We start from the raw sequence: 16,599 nt of genomic DNA on the forward strand, positions 1-16,599 counted from the left end.
TTACAAACAATATTTTAAATTTACAACTTATGCCATTTTTTCTAGCTTTAAATTGAATCAATTCTTTTTAGTACTATTTTTGAAAATGGTGTTTTTTTTTTTTTTAATTTAACCTTCCGTCCTTTCTTTAATTTCTCTTTTTAAAAAGAAAAAATCAAAGGCAGGAAGTAAAGAAGCATTTTACAACCACCAAAATAGCTAAACAAACAATCGAACATCAATGCATCATGTATAAAACTCAGAAACGACATCGTTTGGAGGGTTTTACTTTTGAAACAAAAAGAAGAAAGCCCATCAAATTAGCAACCGGACCTGATCCATTCTCTGTGATATCTAAATCCACCAAAAGAGAAAAAAAAAACCCAAAACGTTTTTCTTTTTGGGTAATTACCAAACTTCAATTCTAATTTTTCAAATTTCTACAACCCTAAAAACCCATCATTTCCTGTGAGGAAAAGAAAGAAAAAAAAAATGGCAACACTTCAGCTCACAAACCCAAACGAGCTGATGATCTCATCCCCTGCAATTCCAATCCCATTTCAACACAAGTCATTGCCTTTTAGAAAATGCTTTTCTCAGAGGAAAAGCAGCAATTCTTCGCAGAAACGACACCGTTTTGGGGTTGTCAGTTGCTCTTTTACCCCAATGGAATCGGCCAAAATTAAGGTGGTTGGTGTCGGTGGAGGTGGCAACAATGCCGTTAATCGCATGATTGGTAGCGGTTTACATGTGGGTTTTCGTTAACTTTTTCTGGGTTTTCGCTTATACTTTGAAATTCTAATTCTCTCTCTCTCATTTTGTTACTGACTGTTTGTGTTTCAGTGTTAAGCTTGATACCCATTTGTGGTTGTGCTTCATCTATGTCCATTTTTAGTGCTACATTGTAATTCATCGCCATATTTTATGTTTTATGGTAATACAAAGTTAAGTGCATTGATCATTTTTCTCTTAGGATTAGTTAGTAGTTACTACATTGTAAGGATTCACCATTTTTATGTTGTATGTTAATGATGCTTGTAATCTGCGTGAAGATTCAATTTTCATTGTTTCGTTGGATGTTTCTTGCGAAATTGTGTTTGCTTCATGTAGCGTTTGTGTTACTGGCTAACTCAATTTCAAGGCACCTTGATTTGTTTAAAAGCATCACCTTTTTTATTTTCCAAATTATTTGTGTAACTTCTAGTTGCTTTTTAGATTTTAGTTTTTACTGTTTTTTTGTTTTGGAAGTTTGAAGTATACATGGGTTAGTGTCAAGTTGCATATGTAAGAGGTTATTGGTCTTGATGTTTTACATTTTTGATATTTCAGGGTGTTGATTCTATGCTATAAACACGGATGCACAAGCATTGTTACAGTCTGCTGCTGAGAACCCACTTCAAATTGGAGAGCTTTTGACTCGTGGATTAGGTCTGGCATTCTCACTATGATCTGTTTACTTCACTCTTTTGAAGCTTTAGGTGTTAACCAAGCAATCAATGCTGGCAGTCAGGTGGTTTCAGTCCACTCATAGTCATGTTTGAACTTTGTTTAATTGCCAGCTTGCTATTATCTCCATTGTAGTGGTGGTGGTGGTGGTATCATGGCTATCAATTTACTTACTTGATAGAGATGCAGGTACGGGTGGGAATCCACTTTTGGGAGAACAAGCTGCTGAAGAATCTAAAGAAGCCATTGCAAACGCACTAAAGGGGTCAGATCTTGTGTTTATAACTGCTGGTATGGGTGGAGGAACCGGGTCTGGTGCTGCCCCAATTGTTGCCCAGATATCCAAAGAAGCAGGTTATTTGACTGTTGGTGTAGTAACCTATCCTTTCAGCTTTGAAGGACGTAAGAGATCCTTGCAGGCAGGTGTCCTTTTGTGTTTAATTGAAATCATGGAAAACTTATTTGTCATTCAGTATTTGCTAAATCCAAAACTTCCTAACCAAATGTTTATAAGCTCTTTAGTTGATGCATCATTCACATTTTTTTCTTTGATAAGTAAGAGAAGATTTTTTTTAAAAAGGCTACTTCATGAAAAAAGATCACAAAGCAGCCAAGATGCATCATTCACATTACTTGAGTTGAGTTGAAATGGATGTCCTATGTTTTGTTTCCTTTTCGAGACTATTAGCTCTAGGAAAATCTCCTTGCATTTATTCTCCCGTATTCTGTTTTTGGAACTAGAAATATATTTATGACGTTATGCATTTTTCTGTTTGTTTTGAATTGAGGAAATTCATATTCAAAGGATGAATGATGTGTTAATGTACCCAACTCTTTGAGCTGTACTGCTGCAGTTCTTTCATTTGTAAATCATAATCCTGAGGCATTGCTGAAAGGTACATGCACTTGATGGATCATGAACCCATGACCTCACCCTCCACTTAGCACTTATAAGGGGAGGAGGAGCAGTTGAGCTAGAGCTCATTGGCTACATTAAAAAAAGTTTATTGAAAGTGCTTAAGGTAGATCATGTTTCAGTAGGCTTAAGGTTAGGGAAATTTGTGGATTTAGGATTTAGAACTTCAAAAACAAGGTGAGGATTAAAGAATGAGTGAATGACTTAAGGTTTTGGTAGGGATAAAAAAAAAAGATTTGATTTAGGGTTATAAAGAGGTGAAGAAAAAAATGAGATCAAATTTGTCCACAAGTTATGAATAGTAAAATGAACTATACACATAAACTATAATTTGGATGGTGATAGAATACCTAAGGAGAAGAGAAATGGATAAATGAAACACTAAGGCACGCGATCATCAACAAGTTTTCTAGTAATCAACTTTCTTCTAATTTAATACAGTGACCCTTATATAGACTCTAGATCTTAGATTTCACCAATAGGAGTAAAACTCCTTTGTTCAGTAAAGAAACTCCTAATTGAATTGACCAAAGCCCTCACTTAAAGCACATAAGATATTTCTATTTATAGAGTAAAACCTAAGGCCCATGACTATAACCCACAACCAAAATCATAGAATTATTGAAATGCCCTTGACTTTAGAAAAAATCAAACAAAACATAAAATATAATATTAATAACCTAATTAGTTTTTTTTATTGGTAGGATACACACACACATTGGGTCTTGAACATATGACCTCTCCCTCCATCCATTATTATTTAAAGAGGAAGTGTCATGTTAGCTAGAGTTCATTGGCAATGACTTAAACAAATAATACAGATACTTATGCTTGGGTTTTGCCCTAAGTTTAGACTTACATATTTTTCTTCCCTAGCCAGGCAATGGTTGTGCCATCAGTGCTTTCAATAAATTTTGGCTTCTTCCATCAATTTGACCAGTTATGGTATTATGGGATATCTTAAAGCTGTTCATATTCTCTAAAAATAACCCTGTTGTACTGTTTTTCATAGTCAATGGGTAGTATGGATCAGCTGGTTTGCTTATCTTTAATATATGTATACTAACAGTTGAGTGTCAAGACTCAAGACTAGACACAGAAAACTAAGCCAATAATTTATGATATAGCTGGAGCATCTATATACACACCAATTTTTAATACTTTTAAAGTTCCAAAAGTTATGTTGCATTTACTTGTCTTCAGGCTTTGGAGGCTATTGAAAAGTTGCAAAAGAATGTTGATACTCTTATAGTCATTCCCAACGACCGTCTGCTGGATATTGCTGATGAACAGACACCCCTTCAGGATGCTTTTCTTCTTGCTGATGATGTTCTACGTCAAGGAGTGCAAGGAATTTCAGACATAATCACAGTAAGTGTTTTGTGAAACACTGAACTACATTTCACATTTTGATCACTGGCCCACTAATTTAAGAAGTTTAAGTTAGTCCATGACTACCCCAACTCAGCATAATATGCTTACATTGTTGCTTATATAGTAATTGGAGAACTATACACAGCATTTGTGATTATTAAAAATCAAATACACAATGCCCTAACTATTCCATGTTATCTTAAATTAGCATATTTGATTTTTCCCTTCCCAAAAACTATCATTCTGCTTATCCTAAATAATTTGAAGATTGATTTGTTCTTTTGTAGATACCTGGACTGGTAAATGTGGATTTTGCAGATGTAAAGGCAGTCATGAAAGACTCCGGAACTGCAATGCTTGGAGTGGGAGTTTCCTCTAGCAAAAACCGAGCAGAAGAAGCAGCTGAACAAGCTACTTTAGCTCCCCTAATTGGATCCTCAATTCAATCGGCTACAGGGGTAGTGTACAATATTACAGGAGGAAAGGACATAACCCTGCAGGAAGTGAATAGAGTGTCTCAGGTACTGAAGAAATATAAGCTATTGATATCCGTTATTCTATATAATCTAATGAAAGAAGGCATACTTCAAAATTCATTTTCCTTTTAAATGTGATTAAATAAAATTGAATTTATTGTAAGTGAATGTTCTCATAAGGAAACATTTCTGAACCACCCCCCCCCCAAAAAAACAAAACAAAAAATCAGTTAGTTGATTTTGCAATTTCCTTTTTCTTTTTTTTTTTTCTTTTTTTTCATTGTGAAATTGAAAAGAAATGTTCCTTATGCCCCTTGAAAGAAATTCATATGTAAGTTCATTTTTGTGTTGCTTTGTATTTTCAAAAAAAAAAAATTTGCAAAATCTGGATCGTCCTCTTGTTGCTCCCTTTTGAGCCAATTGAGGGAACTTCAGCTCTCAGGTAACTGATAAACTTTGCATAATTTAAAAGTCTGGAAAACATAGAATGGATGCTGCTTCAATTGTTCTCATGATTCCATGTGTTCTAAATTGTCCTTAGTTTGCAGTGGCGATTGTTAATTATTATCTTAAATGTATTAGGATCTGGCAGCAGTTTCTAAGAGAAGGGTTGGGGATTTTCTGTTTCTTTGTTTTCCACATGCAGTATACTAATGTCTGCATATGTAAATTGACCTTTTTCAGGTTGTGACAAGTTTGGCAGATCCTTCTGCTAACATTATATTTGGGGCTGTTGTGGATGACCGCTACAATGGAGAGATTCATGTTACTATCATTGCTACAGGCTTCTCACAGTCATTTCAGAAGAAACTATTAACAGACCCCAAGGCAGCAAAGCTGATTGACAAAGTTCCAGTGGACCAAGAAAGCCAGGGAATGCCCTTCCCCCTCAAGTCCCCAACATCACCTTCAACTGTTCCATCCAGACCGTCTCACCGAAAGCTCTTCTTTTAATTCCTTTTTTTTTCCTTCTTCCCATTTAACTCCTTTTGCCATTTGGCTCTGTAATGATCTTGAAGTTGATATATGAGAACTGCATTTTGTTCTAGGGTTTACTCTGTTTTGTAGGTAATTATTGAGTATCTTCATTCTTTATTATCTATCTTATCTATAATTGTTGACATAAACACTAATTTAGCTTCTGCATAGTTTTAATTAATAATTTTTTTTTCTTCTAATTTTTTAAACCAAGGGAGTGGATACTATTACTAATGCTTACTATTTAGACTACCACTAATACTACATTCATTATTTTCTTACTTATGTTCTATATGAAACATATGCCTATAATCCTCCTTTTCATTTCCTAGCCCAGAACTAATACATTCTATCTTATCGCTACTATATGATGTCATTTTAAACTACCGTTGGAACTTGAGACCGCCTATATGCTTCATGGGGCCAAAAATCAAGTTTCCTAATGCCAAAGACTCACTAAATACGACTTAAAACTGGCTATTGGGAGATATACAGCTAGAAATGAAACGACACGCAATAATAAATTATAGTATTCATGAATATAAAAGATTTAGTCAAGCATGGAAGATTTATATAGAAAAATTTACCTAAAATATGATATAAACTTACAAGATCTTTAAGATAATAGATACATAGGATTGCTTCACACCTATTTACAAACTCTCAAAAGAAATAGATTTTTATTATTTAGATCGGTTGTAGGCTTTGATACCCATAATACAAACTTAAAGAAGAAGATTATCTGAAACTAAAACTATATAGAAGAAGAAAGTTATATTTTCATTTGTTATTCTCTTACAAAGAAATTACACTCCTTTTATAGGAGAAATGGAACAAATGAGGACAAATAATAATAATAAATAATTCATGTATATAATATTAATATCTTAAAGCTAAAGCTTGATATTTATTATTGTTACAATCTTATTGAGCTACATTAGTGTAGCATTTCAGTCCCATTCAGTCCAGTTCGGTCTCATTCAGTCTATTTTGGTCCATTCAGTTCATTTCTGTCCGTACTGGCCTATTTCGGTCTACTCAGTTCAGTTTGGTCCCATTCGGTCCTATTAGTCCATTTCGGTCATTCAGCCCACTTTAATGATACTCTGAGAGAAGAGCTGCTTCATTGACACCCAGCATACTGTTGGTTGGCTCTTGATAAAATTAAAATTTTCTTATGTCATTAAAGTTTTTTTTTCCCCTAATATAAGTGATAGATTTACTTATATTTGCTTACTTTTTAGGTCATTCAAGATGTATAGAGGCCGAACTGTTTAAAGGATCACTAGAAATAAATTCTAACCACACATTACATTATTTGCAAAATACCTCACCTTATATAATAACTGAATGTAAAATGCGTTATGTTTCCTAAAAATTAATATAAAAATATATATAAAAAATAAAATAAATAAAAAACAAAAGCCTCATAAAATTCAAAACATTTTCAAATAACAAATATAGAAAGTTTAATTTAGAAATATAATATATTGTATCAACTATATTTTGTTAGAAAATAATTACATTATTTAAGGGTTTAAGACTAACACTTTTGTCTTATCTACTATTTTTCATTTTTCACTGGACAAAAAATAAATAAATCTTCAAATTTATCTATGAATTGCGTGAGTCTACAACTGATAAAGGATAATAAATAATACATGAATAGGTGTCCTAATAAATGCACAGATATCTACAACTTTTTTAGGTACAATAATTCGTGGGCATCTATACCATTTTACAAGGGAATCAATTCTTTGCTGTTGAATGGCAAACTCCTATGTAGAATAACCACAAGAAAGAAAAGCACACTTTTTTTAAGGCATCAAAAAGACTACTAATAATTGCACACAAGAAACCCAACTGGGTTTAAAGAGCTAGTCCATGTAGAATACCAAGAAGGAAGAGAATAAGCTGTCCACATGATGTCTGAAAGAGTATCAAGCAACAATGCATTAAGAATTTAAGAGGTCACACACTGAAGCCAGCTGGGGTAGTGCTAGGGTTTTTGTGATGCACTATTGCCGTGATTGGCATACAATCTTGGCATTTTCTCATGCCAGTGAGGTCAGAAAATGGCCATCACCTATTATTCAAGAGTAACAAAACGTCTACCAAAGTATAAATCAAGATGTATGGAAGTAGAATTCATTTCTAGGGAAGCCAAAGAAGACAACCTTCATCAACAGCTCAGCTTATGCAGTTGTTGCTGGTTCAATCAGATAAATATTCACACTTCATGGGAAAAACATGATTAAATTAGGTGTAGAGAAATCATTGCAGGGGAAATTAGGAGATCAGTTGCATAAATGCTCCAACTCATGGGACAAATGTAAAGAATCGCTATTATATACAAATTTCAGTTTTTAAAAAGTTCTGATGGAATTGCATAAAACTTGACATTTTGGACTATATAAATCATCTACCAGCAGGTAGCTTACAATTACATATTTGCACAGTATCTATATACTTCTGTAAAGAAGGAATTTAACAGAAAATTTACACATTCTTGAGAATGAGCATTCCCATTGATGTTCAATTAAATCACAAGAAGAAAGATAATTCGGGTTTTGGAGTAAAGGCAAACACACTTTCACCAAAAAGTTCAAACAATGACGCCAACATTTGTCCTGCATCCATGTCCTCCTTCCAAGCCTGAGAGAGAACAGTAGACGTTTTTACCACTCTACCACCAACCTCCCTTCCAGGCACGTTTTCAGTTGGTAACTGCCGGGACATTGATGATAAACCAACACCAGAACCACCTGCAGCAGTGGAATACCCACCCATTGTCCCTTGCGTGTCAATTTGCATGGAGTTCATTGGTATTACACCCATTTTGCCATCTGTTGCTACTTTCTTAAGTGATGGTTGATGCATTAAGTTGTCTGTGCTTGCTTTGCGCTTTTCTAGATAGATAAGAAAGCAGATAAGATAAAGAGCAAAGAGGATCAGGAACGATGAGGTAAGAGCATTATTGCATAGCTCGTGCAATGGCTTTATGCATCCATTTCAAATAACCAAATACAAGATATATGACATTTAGGCTTTTTAAACACCCATTTTCAAATAACCAATTGCAACATATATCTACATGCACACACAGTTACCATGATCACCTCAGAAAAATTTTCAAGATTCATTTGATTGCCTGTAGATTGCTTCTTTATCGAACTGCCACCAATACATTCAAAGAGTTGATCTCAAGTTTACATTCTTGTATGCTGTATCATATGCAATGCCATCTCACCCCCAACCCCATCAATAACCCCCCACCCCCCTCAAACACACACTCAGTCTTCCAAAATCATGTTTAAAACAAACCATTTGACCTCCTGTTAAAACTTACAATAAAGGGCATTCATGTAGCATACACAAGTACGCATGATATATGTATCTATTGCATATTCATTAATGTAAACCTAGATGAGACAGGTCATACTTGAAATTGTAGACACAACTTTTGCATTGGTCTTCCAGATGGCACGAGTTGGTGGAGAAAGCAAACCAGGGAACATCTTGACCCGATCATACATGCATTGGCCAGCCGCACGCTAGAATGTTGATGGCTTTGTTAGTTCCGCAGCACATCCAAGTCAAATAGAAAATCCATATCCAAAAAAGATATAAATAACAAATGTCATATTGGACAGAAGCCTAGGGGAAATTTTTAACTATGGATAATCTGATCAAAAGACACATTAATCTGGTGTACTGGTGTTACAAGAGTAAGTGTAGTGGTGAGACATGATCACCCAATAATTCATTGCTGCTAGAGGGTTATGGTCCTTTGTTATGCGAATTTTAGGGTTCAATGGATAGTACCTCTGAAAGTGGTTGTGTACTTTATTTGGAGGAATCTTTTCAGAAGGCAGCTTGTCATTGATTTATGTGGACATTTTGGAGGGGAGGAATAGTTGCACATTTTGTTAATTTCGGGGTTCGGTGGATAATACATGAGAAAGTGTGTGTTATTCATTTGAAAAGGTCTTTTTGGAAAGCAGCTTCTCTTTACCTTATATGGAAAATTTTGAGACGGAGAGAAAGAGAGGGAGCGGTATAAGTGCATGTTTAATGGCATAGAGTTGTCTAACCTAAATCTTTACTTTTGCATTCTTTGTATGAGTGGTCTACTGGTAATGGCAGAGTTATATTGCTTCTTTTGTATAGTTTGTTAATTATTTGTATTTTAGCTTGTAATTATTTAGAGGGTACCTGTAATTATTTAGAGGGTATCTACATATACTGCTTGCAAGTATAGATGTCCTCACTAATAGAGAAAGAAATCAGGGCTTTTTTTAGCATACAATACATCAGCAGGTAAATCTTTTGCTACTTAAAAATATGAAATATGAATCACCAGTAAGGCCCCATAAACACGCCAAGCTTCATGCCTCTTCATCTCATTCTTTGGCTTCTCAAGTATCATTTCTGGCGCCAGAAGTTGCAAATATGGCTCAAGATTTGGTAACATAAGCAGCCGAACCTGCTCAGAGTTTAGAAGCATAAAAATTGCTCAAACGAACGTAAAAGAGGATCTTACAAAGGAAAGCACAAGAAACTAAGAAATAGGCAATAACGATAGCAACAACTACAACTAAACACATAACATGCATGGTGTGGTTCAACATAAAACAGGAACCATAGGAAAAAGTAAAATACCTCCCAAAAAAAACTCTTTTTTTTCTTTTTCTTTTTTTTTTGCGAAAAAGGGGTCTAGAGTTCAAGCACCTATCTATTCTCCCAAATGTGTGTAGTCCCCCTGTCCTTCACACACCAGGTAATTACAAGGAGGAATCCCTTGATATAAAAAAATTATAGAATATTTCCAATCTAAAACGACAACTTCCTATAAATCATGTAGCATGCTCCCCTTGATATTAAAAAAAAAAAAAAAAAGCATAGAGATAAGAGATTACCACACTAGGTCCAAGGGCTGCTAGCCCTTGAATTGCACCATAATGTTGAGGCAATGCTTTGGTTGGGTCCAAGAAAGCATGAAGCAGAGTCCTTGTGACACGTGGCTGAAGATTGTGATAAACATGCCCAAATCTGCATAGTTGTACTAGTGAGTATAATTATATATATTCTCTTGAAAGAGAAAAGAATACTAAAGAGGCTCAGCATTTTCTAGTCTCTTTATGTCCAAATATAACTTACATGTAAAGCAAACTAAATCTGAACAAAGATAAAAACGAGTAGGCATTTTAATTTAGAACATGCATGCATAATACTTGGTTCAAGGGCAGAGGAGACTTGGTTAGCTTAAAGATAGATTGACTCAAGGAAAAAAGCCTATATTTTACACTTTACAGAAATAAATATATCATATTATGCATGAAATTACAGTGCCATAATCATCAAATATGTCCATTTTTGGACTGCACACAAGTACAAGAATAAGGCATCATAGAAATGATTTTTATGTGGAGGATAAAAAGCAAATCTTTAACTATCGTGCTGAGTAACTTCCAAATAACTGAAATGCAGAAAATGGCAGAAGTTTAATGTACACAAGGATTATACCCGTGCGATACATAGATTAATCACAAATCATATGTAAACTAAAGAAAATATTTCAATAATGTAATAAAAAAATGTATAGCAAAAATTAACAAAATTCTCTTTATGTTACATGAAGAATGCCCATTGTATAAGACCAAGTTTTTATTTTTAACCAAAGACTAAATAGAGATTATAAAATAAATTATTAAATTTCTTTTAAATTCCTTGAAACTTTTAATAAATAAGTTATAATCAGAATAGTATTTTAATCTCATTAATATTTGGTAAAAGAGTTTCACTTAACGTAATCTATGTCAATAATTATATGTACTTATATTTATCCAAAAAAAAAATTATTATACGTACTTATAATGAGTCATATGGCGAAACTTTCATACAAAACATGGAGCACACATAATGCAAGCACAACGAATACAATCTAACCCTTATTATTAAAACAAAAAATTATGGTATATTATTAACATAATGGAACTAGTTTTAAATTTTTAGAAACTCTTGGTAGTAGAATTTTAATTGCAAGTGGCATTTTTTGAACTTTTTGAAACATCAGAAATAGAAATAGAGTTTATTATGTTAATTATTTTAATATACTTCTAGCATGTGTCACATGACATAAATGAAAAAGGAAGAAAAAAAAGAAAAGAAAGGCATACACTTAATGCAACCACAACATGTAGGACACAACTTTTATCATATAGTTAGTGTGTGTGTGTGTGTAAGAATAAATTGAAAGCGGACTACTTTTTGCAAAGAAGGCACAAAGAAAATCATATGATTTGCACAAGAGTTTATATAATATTAATTTTTTATGAATGTTTTGGTGACAAACTGACAATTAACTAAATGGTAGATTATTATATTATTTTACAATTCTCATATGGTGTACTAGAGGTTTTTTTTTTTTTTTTTGGGTGTGTTTTCATAGGTTTTAATCACAACTTATGTGAATTTTTCAGACTTAAATTAATAGTGTCTCATTAAGTCAGTGAATGAAAACAATCTACATAATTTACCAAAGTCTTATATAAAAAGTAGCCACAGGAAAATGAACCACTCAGCACAACCACAACTTCTAGGATCCAACTTTTATTATAAAGTATATGATTTGCATAATTGTGATCACTAAAGCTGTAATGCTAATATTCTCCATCAAGTAAATCTCCCATAGAGTTTGTATAATTAATATACAACAGCAAAAATTTATCACCTTTTGCATATTGACGCAACAATGTTTGCTGTGAAGTTCCTAAGTTCCCAATGATTGTCAGAAGATCTATTCCCTAATCTTTTTGCAACAAGGCATGTAATAACGGAGGGCATCAATTGGTGTAGCTGCATAAGATTAACACAACATTAGATAGACAGAAAATCAACCCATGATATAACATATATCAAATAAGGTACTCAAAAATCAGCAGATTTAATTCCCCACTAATGCCAAGCCCAAGGTTTATAATCTAACAGGCCCCAAAAATGTGATAACTCATTAAACATCAACCATAAAGAAGTTCTGCACCATCCTATTTATAGCATCCTGTTGTGCATTCAAGATCAAGGATCAAAATGTTCAGGAAAATCAACAATAGATAGATATCATCATCCAACTAGATCGTTTCCGGGGTTTCTATCTCTTTGTTAAATGCTTCAAGTGGTAATCCCAAAGATTTAAATCATTGTTTAAGATGAGGCACAAATGACTACTGAATCCTTCTGATGGTCATATTGAGGAATTGTAATTCAGCATCAAACTTGTCATGGCTATACATGTACATAAATTAATAGTTGGCCAAAATGGAAATGACTAAATACTTACATAAGGGTCTATGTGAATGTGTGGATTCCGAAGAAGGCTTCGAACAACACGCATCAAAGCAAAAAGAAGAGGGAAATCATTCAAATTGCGTGCAACCTGAGACAAATTGGGGAAAATATCAGTTCAAAATGAAAAACAAAAAAGTGATCTCAACTGAAAGCATGTTGAGGATAGACAATAAGAAAGATATAGGCTTATAGCCTCAAGATCACCTCATCAGCAATGAAGTATGTGAAGTAAGGAACTAAGGGTTGCAAGCCTGAGTCTGTGGCCAAGCTCACTAATGCTTCTTTGAAGAGGACAGAGCCAGACTTATTCACAGTCAATTCTGTGATATGTTTAAAGTATAACTGCAGAGGCAATATCAAAAAAATTTGGAGATAAGACTGTTCCTGAATGGAAATACAAAAAAGAAATGCATAGGGTAAGAGATATGGAATATACCCGCAGTTCCCCTGACAGAACATGCTTAACTGGTAATTTAAGGTCAATAAGAACTTCTGTGTACTCAGATTTTTTTCCATCAGAGGGTACTGCAAGTGCTACAAACAAAAGCATATTACCGATCTAAAGCACCAAATATGGGGAAATTAAACTTTCAAACAAAAATAGACTAATTAAACCACACATAAAGATTAGAGATTATAATGAATTTAGGAATTACTACATTTTCCCACTCTACCTCCCATTCAAAATGTTAAAATTCCCACATGTTGGGCCTCACTTATAATGTATTAGAAAAAAAAAAGGAATAACAACATCTTGAAATGGATCAAAATATGCAAGTAATCAAACAAAAACATTCTCAGCAGCAAATCCTTTCCAATCAGAAGTTACAAAATAAAAAAAAGTAGAGCATGTATTAGAAGGGCAAGTCTCCAATTAGATGAGAGATCCCTCATTTCTTCAATTATATTGCACCTAAGTTTAGCAAGAAGGCAATATACCTTCAACTGAAGCATTTTCAGGAATTGCAGGTTGAACTCCTTCAATTGCCAGCCAGTGAGTATTAACTGACGTATCAAGTGGTGCCTTTGCCAAAGGTGCATCAGTAACCTATATAAATCAAGTAAAATATGAGAAAATAAAGGAGTAATTTAAATAATTTAGTTATAAAATCCTACTTAATATCATTTATAGTTTCTTACATCTTTAAATTCCACATCCTTGTCATCAATATAAAATAAATCCTTGTGTCCAGCAGCTCGTTTGAACCTCAGGGGATCTCCGGATGTGAAGCCATATATTGGCTGAAGCAGGTAGAAAGACACAGGTAAGCAAATGGAAACCTAAGAGAACCACAAATACACACAGCCAAGGAAACATCAGCCAAAAAATATTACTCTAACTTACCTCCACGTTTCGTAACTTAAGTGCGCTATCCACATCATCAGCTGTCAAACTAGTCCGCCTCGAGTGGCGCATGCATTTAATTGCCTCCTACATTTCAAAAAGTACAGAACATTTCAGTTTCTTTAAAATGCACTTCAATTGCTCACTTTCCTTTTATCCTTGCGTCTACTAATCATATCTATGTGCTTGTGTGCATTAAATAAAACTGGAATTGTCATTAAAGAATATAAAAACTTTTAACACTTGGGTTTGTCCATCTCCAATTAATTCCACCACCAGCAAGTGAAACTCAAGCTAGCTCTTGAATTTCCTAACCATCACACTCTCCAATTAATACCACAATGCTACATTTACATTGCACATAGTACAAACTACAAAACTCTCACAAATGTACCAAACTGAGCAAAAATTCAAAACAACCAAAATTCAAAATGCCATACCTGCATGATCTCGCGAACCCGGTACTCAACATCTGGGGCAAGAGCCAGGGCAACATCTGGGGACAAGTTGGTAATCCCAATGCTCTGTGCAATGACCTCAATTGCCTCCTTTGGTACAATGCTCATCTTTTCTTTTCTTTTCTTTTTAACACTTCAATAACACACACTTCATTAATCTACTTACTCCATACCTATATACAATAACTCTTTGTAGCTATTAAGTAATGTAAATTAAAAAAGCAACTAAATTTGCATCTGGGTATTCCAATTTCTACCAAAATTTTCATCTAAACCAACAAAACTCACCCAAAAAAAATAAAAAAATAAAACCATCTTGGCATACATCCATAGCTATATCTATCTACATACATACATATATGAGAGATTAATAAAAAAGAGAAGAATTTTGAAAAGAACAGTACCTGAAGACTGGACGTGAATATTTTTAAATTTAGGGCTAACTGTAAAAACTGTAAGACGAGTCTTAGTGAAACGGAAAAGACATCTCTGTCATCAAACGAGGTTTACTGGGCTTTTATGGGCTTTGGAACTTCAATTTGGACTAGGCTCATATAAATGATTGCGGCCCAAGGAAGCGGTGTTGGGCTGGAGTTTCTTTCTTCTCTTCTCTATCTCTGTTTTGAGTTGTTCTGCACATAAGTACAACCCACATATCAACTTAAACCCAAAAAAAAGAACCCACGTATCTATGACAAGCCCAAAGAGTAGGGACTAGGGACAATCTCTTTTTCTTTTCTTTTCTTTTTTTCTTTTTTGAAATGGTTAAAAATTCCTGCTCTACTTTTTTTTTTTGGAAAAAACAGAGGATTCATTTATTAACTAAGGAACAATGTTACAAGTATTGTCCATTGGGTACTCGCAAGGAGTGCCTACTTGCAAAATATCACTCACATATTTTACATAAATAAAATTTGAATATTTATTATATTCTCTAACACTACATTAGTGCTTACATCCCCTCTTTATTTCATCTGCCACACTATTTGTTTCACAAAGGACATGACGTGGAAGGACAATTCATTCTAGGCCAAGCAACATCCTGCAATCCAAAATCAAAATAGAAATTTCTGGTTCCAGAACACCATATGTTGTTAACTAATGGAGGAGAAATTGAGAATCAATTTCTAGGTTTATATGTTTATATCTTAATTCCCAAGCCATTTTTAAACCATATCTAACAACTCATATTTTTGTAATATTATTTGAGGCAATACCAATGTGAATTGAGAAACCTTTTATCCATCTTCCTTGGCTGTCTCTTAATACATTGCCACCACCTACTTTACTAGGGTTATTTTTAGAACTACCATTTGTATTTAAAGTAACAAAGTGGGGTTGTGGAGGATGCCAAGATATTATTTTAGTGACTTTTGTACCTTTTGTTTTTCTATTATATGCAAGATGATAAAATTCTGCAGCTAGATGTAAAGTTTTGTGCTTAAGCTGGTTTAGTGTTTCAGATTAAGGATTGAATATCCTATTATTCCTAGAAAGCTAGAGTTGCCAAATTCCATAAGCAAATAAAATATTCCAAGGCATCATTTGAAAAGAGCTGGGAGATATATTAGTCAAATTTTTGTGTAATCATTCTACCAACGATTTATAGAAGGAAAAAAAAAAAGATATTTCTCGTTGTCTTGGAAGAGCAACCCAAAATTCCTTTGCCCAAAAGCAATCTCAAATGACATGTAAAATACTTTCAAGATTTAGACATCAAAGACGAGGGTGCTAATACCATGTTGGTGGTGAGCAATAAAGGGACAAGTCAATAATCTATTATGGGTGCATTTCCATATAAAAATTTGAATTTTTTTGTGGACATGGGGTTTTCCATATCCAATTCCATCTACTTTTATCAAATTGAATACCTTCATGTGTGTATATGAATTTGGATGCTTCTTTCATTGTGCACTGACCATTACTATTTGGCCAAATTAGTTTGTCTAATTAGATATGGTATTGTGCCAAAGGAATACATTTAATAAGTTCATTGATTTTGTCAAGTAGTGGAATAGTTAAAGATTCTAGATTTCATGCACCTACTTGATGCATGAATTCAACGTTAATTTCGTCTTTTGCATGGAATGATGGGCCTTTGATACGATACTTAAGAGGTCCTTATGGTGAGTCCAAATCTTCTGTCCCACTTTTCCTGCTCCAATCTATACTCCACCAATAAATATTTACCACATGTTCACCTAATTAATTAAATATTATCATTATTGACTTATTAATCCTACAGTTATTAATTAATAGTATCACGTGGCAAGTATTTAT

At 33.9% G+C, this 16,599-nt stretch overlaps 2 protein-coding genes across 5 annotated transcripts; one reads left to right on the forward strand and one right to left on the reverse strand.

The window, feature by feature from the left end:
- Window positions 1-340: 340 nt before the first annotated feature.
- LOC112038062 (cell division protein FtsZ homolog 1, chloroplastic) lies at window positions 341-5,289 on the forward strand. Its single transcript, XM_065781961.1, is given in 6 exon segments — window positions 341-733; window positions 1,309-1,407; window positions 1,615-1,844; window positions 3,545-3,712; window positions 4,003-4,236; window positions 4,876-5,289. Coding segments are annotated over 6 exon segments (1,263 nt in total). The 5' UTR covers window positions 341-471; the 3' UTR covers window positions 5,146-5,289.
- Window positions 5,290-7,498: 2,209 nt separating this feature from the next.
- LOC112038058 (transcription initiation factor TFIID subunit 6) lies at window positions 7,499-14,817 on the reverse strand. Of its 4 annotated transcripts, none has more exons than XM_024070866.2 (13): window positions 14,724-14,817; window positions 14,302-14,452; window positions 13,862-13,948; window positions 13,657-13,758; window positions 13,456-13,564; window positions 12,953-13,050; window positions 12,721-12,858; window positions 12,509-12,604; window positions 11,903-12,027; window positions 10,089-10,221; window positions 9,530-9,655; window positions 8,612-8,723; window positions 7,499-8,078 (listed from the first exon to the last, which is right to left on the reverse strand). In XM_024070866.2, the coding sequence occupies exons 2-13, from the start codon at window positions 14,425-14,427 to the stop codon at window positions 7,714-7,716; spliced, it is 1,617 nt and encodes a 538-aa protein (XP_023926634.1). In that variant the 5' UTR covers window positions 14,428-14,452; window positions 14,724-14,817; the 3' UTR covers window positions 7,499-7,713. The 4 variants fall into 4 exon arrangements, with proteins under 4 accessions (XP_023926634.1, XP_023926635.1, XP_065638034.1 ...); XM_024070867.2 differs by having other exon boundaries at window positions 14,302-14,492; window positions 14,724-14,784; XM_065781962.1 differs by lacking the exon at window positions 14,724-14,817 and having other exon boundaries at window positions 14,302-14,707.
- Window positions 14,818-16,599: the final 1,782 nt, after the last annotated feature.

This window comes from Quercus suber, unplaced genomic scaffold (genome assembly GCF_002906115.3).
Source record: "Quercus suber isolate HL8 unplaced genomic scaffold, Cork oak 2.0 scaffold_285, whole genome shotgun sequence".
NCBI lineage: Eukaryota > Viridiplantae > Streptophyta > Magnoliopsida > Fagales > Fagaceae > Quercus > Quercus suber.

Bases quoted from the DNA above. Each gene is read 5' to 3' on its own strand.
- LOC112038058 (XM_024070866.2), bottom strand. From the start codon at position 14,427: ATGAGCATTGTACCAAAGGAGGCAATTGAGGTCATTGCACAGAGCATT. The intron at 13,565-13,656 runs GTAAGAAACTAT...TGATTTATATAG, and splicing joins AGGATGTGGAATTTAAAGAT to GTTACTGATGCACCTTTGGC. The intron at 9,656-10,088 runs GTAATCTCTTAT...AACTCTGAGCAG, and splicing joins CAGCCCTTGGACCTAGTGTG to GTTCGGCTGCTTATGTTACC.